The 13,694-nt window shown below is 35.2% G+C and overlaps 1 protein-coding gene across 5 annotated transcripts in view; it reads right to left on the bottom strand.

The window, feature by feature from the left end:
* Window positions 1-13,694, bottom strand: part of TBCK (TBC1 domain containing kinase) — a 102,130-nt gene that overhangs the window by 52,039 nt on the left and 36,397 nt on the right. For all 5 annotated transcript variants that reach the window (XR_009818531.1, XM_061994168.1, XM_061994167.1 and 2 more), the window contains 12 exons: window positions 13,594-13,655; window positions 12,792-12,853; window positions 11,930-12,078; window positions 10,823-10,961; window positions 8,970-9,069; window positions 6,993-7,042; window positions 6,507-6,636; window positions 5,555-5,653; window positions 4,211-4,273; window positions 3,186-3,312; window positions 2,565-2,615; window positions 1,008-1,091 (listed from right to left, as the gene is read on the bottom strand). Coding sequence is in view for 4 of the 5 variants with exons in the window: in XM_061994168.1 (XP_061850152.1) it covers window positions 1,008-1,091; window positions 2,565-2,615; window positions 3,186-3,312; window positions 4,211-4,273; window positions 5,555-5,653; window positions 6,507-6,636; window positions 6,993-7,042; window positions 8,970-9,069; window positions 10,823-10,961; window positions 11,930-12,078; window positions 12,792-12,853; window positions 13,594-13,655 (1,116 nt within the window). In the remaining variant the exon portion in view is untranslated. The remainder of the gene's footprint in view (window positions 1-1,007; window positions 1,092-2,564; window positions 2,616-3,185; window positions 3,313-4,210; window positions 4,274-5,554; window positions 5,654-6,506; window positions 6,637-6,992; window positions 7,043-8,969; window positions 9,070-10,822; window positions 10,962-11,929; window positions 12,079-12,791; window positions 12,854-13,593; window positions 13,656-13,694) is intronic.

The following is a 13,694-nucleotide window of genomic DNA, read 5'->3' as shown; positions in this document are numbered from 1 at the left end:
GCACAGGAATTCAGGAACTCCTACACTATTTTTGTTCACAGAATCCAACTGACATACATTTCTAACTTTGGCTGACACATGCTTTTGTAAAGCCCCTTAGGAAGACCATTAGGGAACTCCAGAATGCAAAAGTATTATTTTATGGAAGAGTATACTCCCTTGAGAGAAGTATTTACCAAGCTATTAATCTTTAAGTCTGAAATGATTGTCTCCACGGGAGCATCTAGTACAATATACTTATTTCATATTTAGACCTCTCCTTTTTTTTTTAAGCAATCACTCTTTCTTTACAGACAAAATGATGTAAACAAGTTCTCTTGAACATTTTTTCCAAACACAGATTGTGACAAGGTCACTTTTTAGGTCTATTCCTCATGCTTCCACAAAATTAACATTTTCAAGTATAAAATACATCCACACCTCCTACCTATTGTTTTAATTTATCTGAGTTACTTATATAGTTGTTGAAGACTGAACTACAAAACATTATTCTTCAGGGTTCTCCAACGACTGTTCTGTATGGACTGACATTATTTTCTGTTCAGTCAGAAATTCCCCTCCAATCCCTAACTCACTGAATACCATGACTTCAATTTTCTAAGCAGACTCTGTATTTTACTTTTCCTCTTCATTTTCCCTCATTGTCAAAATAGCTCCCATAACATTATGATTTTGATAATCTGAAGGCTAGGTCTTCATAGAGGAGAGATTACTTTCTCATTTTACAGCTTTACATGATCAAGTGATTCTTACATTGAATATTACCCAGAACATTTGTTGGTTTTTGGTTTGTTTTTTGGGGTCAGTTTTCTCTTTTGCCCAAATCCTTATCCACTTATTTTGTTCTTATTCTTCTTGCACAGCTGTTATTCTTATTGATCTAAAATAAAGCTTCTCAAAGAAATAGGAAGTTATTTCTACAGTGTGATTCTAATTGTCTTCTAATTTTACAACCACTTGAAAAAGTGTATTTATATACCCAGAAATAATTCTCCTTGAGAACTTACCTTGAATAACATGAGAATTATCCTTTAAAAAGAAGTTATACAAATATTTGGGGATAAAAGCAGACATGCAGGCATATGCCAGAGCTGAAAGAATTAGAGAAAAAAAAAATTAAAAAAAAAAAAAAAAATCGATGGAACTCGAGATAGAAACATAAATACACCTTGAAAAGTTCATTATTAAAGCAGATAATAAGCATAAATATTTAATCCATCTATACACAAAAATGTTTGTAAAACAGACAAAAAAGCCATCTGTCTCATTAAAGTATTTTAAAACCTCTTTAAAAAGTCTCTGTTACTGAGTAATCAATATGGAGCTTGCTGGACCTGATCCGCTTCCACTTTATTTACATAGTTTCAGAAAACTGCATTGTTGCAGTCTTCTGGTTTTCTCCTACAGAAGAAACACCTAGTTCATGCTCCATCAGACTTGCATCTTCATTTCTTATTTTATCGCAGAGAGTAAAGAAGATAGAAGTCAGAAGAAAAAATACAAAGTGCAATAGAATTTAAAATATCATCAAAATGATGGACAAAAAGGGCTCCTCATACATACAGAACAAAAATCAGAGAGTAAAACTTTAAGTGTCTATGCCCTTGATTATTTCCTGAGAATCTGTCTGAAAGACGATCTGTTGTAATACAATTCTTAGCCATGGTGCTGATCACAAACATTGAAAAGAAACATGAGTTTGTCACAAACTCTTTAAAGACAATAAAAATAATTTTGGAAGTTTCTAAGCAAAGCATAGCATATCATAGCAAGTATGACATAGGATCATGTAATAAACAAATTCTGTATTACACTTTTCTAGCACTGAAACCACTTTTTAAATATCCAAGATAAAAGTGTACAATTAAGTTTGTATATCAGAACACAACATTTTGCATAATTCACTACTATTGTGTTTCAGTCAGAAGTAAACAAGGTTCTACAATCAAACTGTGTGGGAACACGTCCAAGAGCATGAAGAAGCTGTTTAATCAGTATGCACAACAAGAAACTAGTTTTCCCATATACACGTCCCTTATGAAGAAAAGCAGGTGCATGAGAGCAGAAGATTGGACTACACCTATTCTCAACACATCACATTCTAGGAAGATAAAAGCCATATATCCCAAGCCGCTCTAATAATGTTTTAGGCATTTTAAACCACCATCAATTTTCTGAATAAAGCTAGCCTGAGAGGTTAGGTTAATAAACAATGCATTCACATTAAACAAAGTTCCACTGAAAAAAGTACCGGAGAAGCATTCATTGTTTTTACTTAAGGTTATTTATGTTTTTTTATGATATATTCATTATTGTACTTGGCAGTGACCACCTTCACTGAAGGGCAGTGAAGATTTGAACACTCTCTTGAAGAGCAGTACACCACACACACTTTCCAAATATCAACCATTTCTTTTGACCTGTGGCAACAAGAGCTTAAAATTTCTTCTGTAGCTACAGAAAGTTTCCATCTATAAGCAGGTACACACCCATCCACCTACAACTACATACAGATGTCAGTATGTGATATCCCCTTCACCCAGAGTAGAGAAAAAGTTACTCACCTTCATTGTTAAAATTCAAGTACAGAAATGGTGCACAAAGAGAGTCAAGACCTAAAGTAGGAAAAGTCACGAAGAAACAGCATAAAGAACTTATTTATTGTAATGCATATGATAGTTTCATTAATTTATCATGAAAATTTGCATTCTTGATACTGATTATAATTCTGCAGTGTCAGGCTTCACATGTAATGCTCAGAACAACTGTGAAATCCATGCATGAAAACAGAGAGGACTGCAAATTTTTGAACTACAATGTTGAATTATCATTCTGCCAAGGCTTCCAAGAAATGCAATCTACTATTCCAAGAATTCACAGTAACTTCTGCAGTTTTATCTTGGAAATAGACAGTAAGCAAGAGACTTCATTATTTTTTTAAATAAAGGGACAGAAATTTTGGAGAGGAAATATATAAGAAAGAGTGGGTGAATTTTGCATTGCAAATTAAATTACTGGGATCTAAATTTGCAATAACTCACAGACTCAGTCTTCAAAAAAAAAAAACCAGAAAGGAAAGCCCTCAAAAAAAAGCTTACAATGTGAAGGGGAAGAAAGAGAGGTATTTTTAAGTCAGCCATAGCTTTCCTGTTAATTATCTGACCTTGACAACTAGTCAAACTCACCTTGCCAGTACACCAAATCAGGATGAGAAACAACCCAGGCCTTCAACACACGTCTAAACTTTGCGTGACCTTCTGGTGATGACAGCAATTCATCATACTGATGGCAACGAGGAATATCAACTTCAATCTGCACCACAGCCAAGCATATAATATAAAGAGAAATCAGGATAAGAGGGGTAGTGCTACAGAGAGCTTGCAACGCTAAAGCTGGAAGTCAGCCAAAGAATTTAGGTCAGACCACCATCAGAAACACAATCGGCCTCCTCCATCACTCCCAAAACCAAAACTGAAAGAGAACAGGGGACTAACAGTCCTGTCAAAGAGAAAAAAAAAAAAAAAAAAAAATCGAGATTTTTTTTTTTTTTTTTCTTTTTCCAGATTGATATTTTTAAAAGGGTTGTAAGGCTTAAAAAACCACAAAACAGAAAGCAGATTGAAGTTAACCTTTTTCTGACTCAACTTTTGGACTCATTACAGATACTAACAACATTTTGCTCTAAAGGATAATCAAACCAGTGTTCTCAGAATATTGTACCCAATTTCATAGAAAATATTTCTTCACCCAGCTGAAAGGATAAGCTATTGCTTGTGTTGTCTTTTTATGTCTGGCAAGACTTCTTGGAGAACCAAATTTTCAAGAACCCATTTCTGTGAAGCACAGTTCACCTTATAAGATCTCAAGGTACTCAGCACTATCTGGTACAAAGCCCAGTAGGCACAACAAACATTCAATGAAGACAGGACTTTTTAACAATGCATCAGTAATATTGTTCACTGGTCTTTGATGCTGCTACAGAACACTGATTCTGAAGAAAAAGAGGATTTCACTTTCCCCATGTTACAATTTCAGCTAAACTACTTGGTCTTATCTGCTTTGCAAGATTCTTGCTACAGCATGAATAAAGTTAGAGGACATGAGCAACTGTTTGAGTACCAATAACATCTGCTATAATATGACTGTAACTGGTGGAAAAGATCTCTACATTGTTTCACATAACAATCCTTGGTAACACTGGTAGTCTTACTTGTCTGTCTGTAGGAATTGGTGTGTCTTTATCAATGGCATCATATTTTGCTTGTATGGCACCCTAAAAGTGGAAGCAAAACACAGGAATTTAGAAAGCCCTTACTAACAAATACGTGTTACACTGTACACACTGACATGCAGAAGTTGACTGTTTTTCTTATGTGCTTTAGTTAGCAACCTTTTTTTTTCCTGAAAAAATTCCCCAAAGTACAAAAAATTCAACATCTGAATTTTAACAAAACCATCTTTATTCTGTTACAATTCAGCAGATATAGAACTTTCTGCTACCTCTTCAATATGATCTGTGATTTTCAGTTGTTTATACAGAAAGCTATGGACTTGACACAGATTTCCATTTTTGATTTCAGATGCTCTCAATTTAAATTCAGCGCTTACCTCAGCCACTGGCAAATGGCTTTCAGTATCATCTCTGTAAAGGCACTGAATACAGTTGCCTGTTAATTAATACCGATATTGTCAATATATACCACTCTTCAATGTATGAATCCCATGACAAGCATGCTAACAAGTCCATGTTATGAGATAAGAGAAACACTGTCTGCTTGTACATATGTTAACCCAATGAAGCATTAGAACTGACTCATCTCCTAAGATCCAGGCTACAACCCTGACTAGTGGTTGTTCTTGCCCTTTACAGCTTTTTGGTTTTTTTTCTGGGGGGGTGTCATATTATACAGCACTCAGTAGATCATGTTCTATGTCAAATATCCCAAATAACCTGGGATGTGTCATCTATAAGAACCTCTTTACTGTACTGCTGCAGACTCCAAGTACAGTAGATACAAAAGCTGGGTAGTCAAGTAAAGTCTGTGAGGAGAGCTCATTTCTGGGACATTAACTTTCTAGTCCTTCGTCTAAAAGGGTTAGATTTAATTTATTCCTTCTCCAGTAATTGTAGGAATTGCACTGATTGGTAGGTGAGAACAATACATTTGAAAAGTTTAATCTTGTTTTGTACAACTACTGCTGACTGGACCAAAGTGCCTCTAACTGCATCTGTCAAAAATATTAAAAATCAAACAAACAAAAAAAACCCCATTAACTACCAATTGCATTTAAACAATCAAAACTGGCCCATAATCAAAATTAAAGGCAGACAAGATTGCATACATTCTCTGAAATCAAGTAATATTAGAGACAAAAGCAAGTTTGTCTAAATATTGTCCCTGTTCACACAATTTCATGACTCATTTTGTTTGAGGTGCCAGTAATTCTACATGCCAAACGTTCAAATCCATTTTAGCATCTCTGACAATCCTGTTATCTCAATTCCTCACCAGTAGTACTGCAACTTCCGCAAATGACCTTTCATTACCCTTACCTCAACACCCAACAGGGCAGCCCAGGTTATACCTCTCAGAAGAGGAGGGATATCAACCCTGGCTTCTTTCCAAATTTGGTTTTTCTTATATGGGTAGGCCTGCAAAGAGAAGAGATGAACAGCAAAAAATGTTACCATGTAACTGAAACAATTCGGATCTCAGTTCTGGGACAGTCTTTCTCCCAAAGGACAAATGCTGTCAGCTTGAACAGTGAATGCATGTTTTCTGACAAGTATATTTCACTCCTAACCGGAAGGCCTGGATGAAAGACTGCTGTTTGGTATTAAAATACTCTCTTCTTCTTCATAAAATGTATTAATGTGCTTTGGTATATATTGGATATATAAATTCACTAATCCATTTTTAATTGGCTTTTTTTCTTCGTGCTATGTTTCTCTTTGTACTACATCTTCAACTTTGGGTTCATAATCTTTATAGCATATACCTTCCTAAATAATGCGCTTGATGACATGCCCCAGTGCACTCTCTCTCTTCATCAAGAATCACTCTCTGTGCATAGATGTATTTTCCTCTCCCAATGTAAAAACCTTATTTGTAACATGACACTGCTATGGTAAAGACTGGTATTGCTTTCAAATGCTTTACTGCTTGGAAATGAAGAAATCTTACAGGCATACTTATACCTATAATAGCTTTGTCTGTTATCAAATTAAGGATGCAGAAGTATTTTTTTCAGTAAAAAACAGGCATTAGTAACAAGTCTAGTTTCATGCGTATACTTTAAAAATCTACTTTTATCTTCATCACTACTAAAAAGACCTATTTATTATAACTTATTTCCAATCTTTTTATAGTTCTATAAGGTTTTCTTCCTCCTTTTCCCCCTGTAGTCTCCAGTATCTCTATTTCCTTTTTCAATTATTCGGTCCCTGAAAAATCTTTCAATTAACAGACCAAATCCAATTATCCAGCATCAGAAAGATTCCATACCTTCAACAACCTGTCAAACAGGACAATTCTATTTAGCTGGTACTCTGTGTCCCTCTCTCGGATGATCAGAGGAAGACTAGCAGCTGCAGACAGATCATTACTACTATTTGAATGAGGTAAAGTTGACTGGCTGGAAAAAGAATCAGGACAGAAATAGTGAGCAGCGAGAAATATAAATCACTGTGGAAAAAATTAACAACCCGTGATGCATTACTGAGTCAGAAACAAGTATAAACAGATAATTTAGAATATTCAGAACAAACAGTTGATTTTCAGAAGAGAGAAACAGACTAGGGTCCTCAGGTATCAGGGCCCTAAGTCCACCAGTACACAGTGCTTATCAGCTCTCACTGGCTTTAAGAGCAAAACAAGCCATGTCAGGTTTCCTTTTGGAAGACAGTTGTGTCTAGCTGTGAATGTACCACTCAAAAACAATCACTCAAAATGCAATCCCTTATATACGTGTAAACTTACACAGATACTTACTCATCTTCAAGCAATGGATAAAATGCTTCCCCACCAACATCCTTCAGTCTCTGAAATGAAGAATAAAAGTAATTAATTACCAGAACGCTGCTCTGAATTGAAGTGTAAATTCTTAGTGGAATACAAAAGCTATTAATTAACAATTAGTTTGTCAAATTTAGTAGCTTACCTCCAGACCTAGGCATTATTCCTCCATTAGCAAAGAAATATACAGACTTTAATGCTAAAAATGTGATAATACAGGCTTTGAGTTGATGGAAGCTCTTCTGCCTAAATCCAGTTTTCTATCTCATTCATAAACCTATTTCCACATAAAAACCAGCTTTTATGGGTCATTGGTTAATGGATAATAGTATTACATAGTTCTTTTTCTTTTCCTTTTCCTCATTTTTCTACATGGAGTTCATTTGAGTAGCTGCAAAGCAACTGTAAAACTTGGCTTTATGTTTTTATTCAGTTCAAGAGAGAGGCAAATTTTACTTCATTTTAGTAGCAGCACCTGAAAGCAGCACAGAAATACAGACACTATGGAAAGGTGACAGACAAGTATGCCTGGACTTTAGCCTGAAGTTTTCAAGCATCTTTGGTGCATGGTGATTAATGTTTAATGTTATTCTCCCTGCTGTGCTGTTTTGCAGTTCAGTTCCAAACTTAAAGTCATACAGCACACAGCCTGTTCCTCCTGGGACTGACAGAACGGTTCATTCTCAGTTCATTCAGTACTGATCCTCTTTTGATTATAAACATCATGCTCTGCTCTATGAAAGGTGTTTGAAGAATTGCCTAAGTTCAAAAATTTATTTCAACTAACACTGCAAGGTTCAGGCTTATGTCTTCACCAAAATCAAACTTCAGTATATAACTTGCTGCTGCATCTATAGTAGTGAGCAGCAATATCCAAAGTTACAGATTTAAAATTTTTACAAAGCCTTCAAAGCTGCCTTTTTGTAGGAACAACAGTGGGAACAGCAGTACATATTACCTTTAAAATAGGTATGTCATATTCTTAACTTTCCCACCATCCCCAAATCCTACCAATCAACCAAAGTAAGTCGGTTCTATTTTCATGCATATGTGTACAGTAATGCAAAGTTCAACTGAAGAAATATGTTTATGCACTATTTGTGACATTGTCCCAAAATTAATAGTAGCAGAAATCAAGAGTTCAAGAGTCACTTTCCTTACTGTATTAAGCCCTGTAATCACATGGAAAGTTTTATCAAGATTTTGACAGAACTGCATTTGCTACTATAAAAAGGCAAGCTGCAAACAGTGCACCATACATTTCTAACTCTACAGCAATAAAGCTCTCCATGTGCAAGGACATGAACAATTAGAACATTTCAGCGATATATGTGGTAAGTCCTGTAACTGATCATCAGATTAAGCAAAATTATGAGTTGCATGTTGATTTTCCATTGAAGACGGAGAAAACTGCATTTGGACAAAATGCTTTGAAGCAATCATTTGAATTAGTTGTTTAATAGCTATATATGCCAAAAGTTAGTAAATTAACCACAGCAAACTTGGTAACCAACTTCAAGTAAGAAGTCTTTGAGGAGCTGCAACTGAATTGAATTGATCTTGTCTTTTTGACTACTGTGAGCCATCTACAGACAGGAATTAAAGAATGCAAGAAACATTCACTGTTCAATTAGTTTAGAAATCATTGACAATATCTCAGGTACTACAGAATTATTTGGGCTACACCAACCAGAGGATAACAAAAACTATAAAAGGAAAGGACACAAGAAGGGGATGGAGGAATAGAAGAAAAATCAAATTTAGTAAGCTTTTGCAAACAAAGCAATTAAATAGCATAAATCAGAATCTGACTTCGACATCAAGAAGCGTTCTATTGGAATCAATAACGCTGTCATTTGTAGGAATAGCAGTAGGAGCTGCTGTTCTATATTCCCTTTAAACAAATGTTTCCACAGTGAAGACACAAGAACAAATGGACAATAGCCTTCTTACATTTCGGAGCTGGCACAGAGACAAAGTCACAGTTGTGTCATCTAGGAGGGAACTTCTATCTCGTCCTTGCCCAAAGCTCTTACCGTCTTCTAATAAAAAGCTTCAAAAGAGAGAGAGGGAAAAAAAAAAATCAGGTCAGTTTATAACATAAGGCTTGAGCTGGAAAGAAACAGAAAATTCTTACATCAATCAGTTTGCTCTTTAAAACAAAAAACTAACACTTAGTATACTGTATTGACTCTGCATGGCACGAAACCTGTTATCAAGGGAATGTACCATCTTGAATTATTCAAACAGCTTTTCCTGTAGAAAGGCACATTTCAGCTTTTCTATAAGTTTGGGTTGCACACAAAGGAAGAGAAATGAGATATGGGATTAATATTCCCTTTCATTACTTGACCTGACACAGACCATGACAGCCATTTATTGTGAAAACCAAAATAAAATATTTTTGTTGCATTAAAGTCATTTCCCACCAAGCCAAAAAACATGCAGAAGTCTGATCCAGACATTTTCTGCTATGGTGTATCTCAGGATATAAATGCATCTGAGAAAACAGTATAAATGAATTGTATATCTGGTGACATTTTTAAAGGAGACATGTGAAACAGATGTCCACAAATTAACATTCTCAGTATCACTGAGAAGAGGGAGTTAGATTGCATTTTGAAATTAATACCTCATCTTCAGGATAAGACTATAGGACAAAAAATATTTTCCACTCATAATTTAAAAGCACATGCATCCACATGATGTACAGAAATAGGTAATCCCTCAAAATCTCACAACAATTTTGCTTAAAATCTAGCTCCAATTTTTTTTAAAGATATTTTATTTACATGTACACCAACTTGATGTGTTTTAAAGTCCAGAAATAGCAAATTGATCTACATGGACACACAATTAAGCTTATTAAGATCAGATTGTAGGATTAAAACATACCTATACTACACAAAATTGCAACATGTGCAGCAGTAAGATGAAAGTAGTCATTACTAAAATGCTCTTACAGAATTAAAAGCCATAAAGCTAAACATTTTCTGTAAGAAAGTAATCAGTTATCTGCTGAATAATTGTGTTGAACATTCAACACTGCTGCTCTGTGAAAAGTAATTTAGAATGTGAGAATTTCCTACATAACATATTAAATTACAATTGGAAATATGCTGCTGAACCACTCTGAGACATTTTTACTAAAACTTAATGCTTAATGTGTAGTAAATTCAGGGACTTCTAGTTCAGTACTTTGCACTTCACCCACATTTCTTCAAATTTCAGAAAGCAATATGAAGTGCAGGCAGGCAACAGCAGAGAGAGACCTAGGAGTTTTGGTTGATAATAAATTAAACATGAGCCAGCAATGTGCCCTCGTAGCCAAGAAGGCCAATGGAATCCTGGGATTCATGAAGAAGAGTGTGGCCAACAGGTTGAGGGAGGTTCTTCTCCCCCCCTACTCTGCCCTGGTGAGGCCTCATCTAGAGTCTTGTGTTTAGTTCTGGGCTCCCCAGCTCAAGAAGGATGGGGAGCGCAGGGCCACCAAGATGATCAGAGGACTGGAGCGTCTTTCTTATGAGGAAAGGCTGCAGAAACTGGGGCTGTTCAGACAGGAGGAGACTGAGGTGGGACCTCATTAATACTTACAAGTATTTAGGGACATCAAGAGGCAATACTTTTATCTGCAGCGTCCAGTGATAGGACAAGTGGTAATGGGATGAAGCTGGAACACAAGAAGTTCCACTTAAACTTAAGGAAAAACTTTTTACTGTGAGGGTGAGCCAAATCAAAATATTCTCGCAATCACTGGCTTTCTCCATCTATCCTCCTTTCTCTTAAAAGTGCTTCTCCTTCCTTACTTGGGAAGTGTGCAGACAGGCGGCTTTGATCGAATTATTTCCTTGTTGACAAGTTCTTTCTCCAAATCTCCTCCAGCCAAACACCAGAGATAATAAACCTCTTCAATTGATCTTTCTGCTAGGTAATCACTATCTTCATCTATTAGGAGAAACCACATAAAAATGAGTTACAGCTTTTTAGGCAGCTTGTATTTCTTCCTACCACTTGTAAACACATGTTGTTGAAGAAAAGAAATAATTATTATGCTTGAAAGGTCCTACATGTTTGACAAAAAAGTGATATTCTCTTTGCGAGTGCCCTTTAGGAAGATTTAAAGAAACAGCAGCTGGGCAGAAGTCAGAAAAAAAGCAAATATTTCGGCAGTTTGCCATGGTGTCAGAAAATAATTAAGCGGATAAATATATTGAAGTGTGAACTTCTGCTTCCTGTGGATCTTTTCAAAAAATCCACGAATGCTATTTTGTACACATGCAGTGCTAACAGTAACAGAAAGAAACTAGTGACTGATACAGAATAGTTATAATCTTTCTTTCACATGCATATCTATACTAACATTGTATAAAATTTTAGCCTCCAAAAACTGTACAATAATATTTTCTAAACATGTAGAAGTTAATCAGAAAAAGTTAATGAGCACTTAAGAGTGATAACACTTCCTATATACTGCAGTTTTACAGTGAAATATGTTGTCTTTAATTCTATAATATGACCTTTCATGAGTATTTATTTTCCAATACTTCAAGAAATCCTCTCATGCTACAACCCAGGAGAATCCAACCACCAAATCACAACACAATTGAGTGAAAAAATCTACCTTGTAGATGCACGTGTCCAAAATCTAAAGGAAAAATATGATATTGTACTGGAATACTAATGATAACCATTTATTCCTTGAGGTAGAAGTAGAAAATCAAGATTACCTCCTTTGACTCGAACACATTCCTTAAATCACATTTGCCCATATCTCTGCCCATTACACAACTTATTACAAGAATGTTGCATCGTAACATTCAATAGTTTCTGTCCAACAAAGTATTCACAGAAAATGTGACTATTTTATTTTCCTTCCCCCTCCAACGACATTTATCCCACTACCTGCTTTTTACCTTTACATAATTGACTTATGTCTTCAGGAAGCGTTAAATTAGCACACCTTGGAGAAGATGAGAACAGACCAATGGGTTTGTGGAAGAGAGGATAAACTGAGGATATTTCACTGAACAAAGTGTCATGCAGCAATTCCTCTGGAGTTGGCCTTGAATTAAGAAAGGGAATAAAACATTAAGAGCAAAGTGTTTCCAAAAACCATTACATTTTGAAGAGAAACATCCCTAGTAACAAATATTCTCAAGTTATTTCAAATTATATTACGTTTCAGAAATTTTAATAGGAAAAATGTCAATGAATTTTGTTCAATTCATCATGTGCAATATAAAACGTAGTCTGTTTACAGCCCAAGTTCATAGCTTACCTTTATTTAACGTACAGAGCAACTATTTTATTCACTTACTTTTAATTCCTCTAAGCAGAGATGGAAAAAAAATCCCAAATACAAAGCCTTGATTAAAGAACAAACTGTACTGTAGTTTTCAGAAGAAAGTTGTGATGGACTGATGTAATGAAAAAGTACTTTGAAAGAAGAAATTTGAAGAAAGCAACCCTAATTCTGCCTGCAATAATAACCACCACCAACTTCCAGACAAGAGATCAGTAAAAGCTCTGAACTTGGAACTACAAATGTCTGGATAATTTAAAAAAAAATATCCGGATTCAATGTCCAGTTCTTGCACACTTGATTTCCACTTCTCACCCCCAATTCTTCACCTTTAAACACAGAAAAGCAACAAACCAAAAAATTTCTTGTAGGTAGCACAAATTGCTAGTACTCCAAAACAAGGTTCAGCCACACGTCTTCTAATTTTGTAATATTCCATCAGAGTTTACTAGGTGTTTGGACTGAATACTTGCCTCTTAGAAGGCTGAAATGTAAGGCATTTCTTCAGTAGAGCTATGACATTTTCAGAAAGGTCCTGGAACATAAGACAAATATGGACAAAGTCTTAACTCAGAAAACCACTTAGCGCATACTTAACATTTAACATACAGGCTACTCCTTTGAGGGTAATAAAATTTCACATCTACACATATGAGGTTAGCTGTGTCAGACCAAAATGCTGGGGAAATAATTCTTCTCACGCTCAACAAAGTCTTTTCTTTAGGGAAAAAAAAAATCTTAAAAATCTGTAATGTATGCAGCTTTTTGTTTGTATTTTAAAAATTTAATTATTCTGTACCCAGTTTGAAACAATGCTGTACTTGACAAGTCCCTTCTGCTAATAGAGAGAATCCTTTTACACAATGTCTCAAAATATACAGACACTAAAACTCAGTGATTAGTTTTTGGAGAGGAGCTGAACTGTATAAACCTACACTATCAGAATGTAGTGTAAGGTGAACCTGATAGAAGGCTAAATTTCTAGAAGAAAAATACTTAATCCTCAATATTTTTAAGAAAATGTGTAACTTACTAAATCATCCAGAAAGCATAAACACTTACTAAGACTGACAATAATTTTAGAAAAGAATGAATGTTATGAATACTGGCTACTTAAAAGGACATTAGATATGCAATTTAGACTTCAAAATTTTTTCCTTATACTGAAATACATCAAGTGACCACATAAGATAAAAACCTACTGAAACACTATGCAACAGTAACAAAATGTTTTGGATAAGACAGTACGAAAGATAAAAAAATTGTTCCACAAACCTTAATAATATCAAGGCAACCATGTTCTTCAGCCAATACAGTTACAATATCATCTACACAGCCTTTGCAAAACAAATAGAACAATAAAAAGTGAAAGATTA

The sequence above is a fragment of the Colius striatus genome, chromosome 3 (assembly GCF_028858725.1).
Source record: "Colius striatus isolate bColStr4 chromosome 3, bColStr4.1.hap1, whole genome shotgun sequence".
Classification (NCBI taxonomy): Eukaryota; Metazoa; Chordata; class Aves; order Coliiformes; family Coliidae; genus Colius; species Colius striatus.
This window is presented reverse-complemented; position numbering and strand designations above follow the sequence as displayed.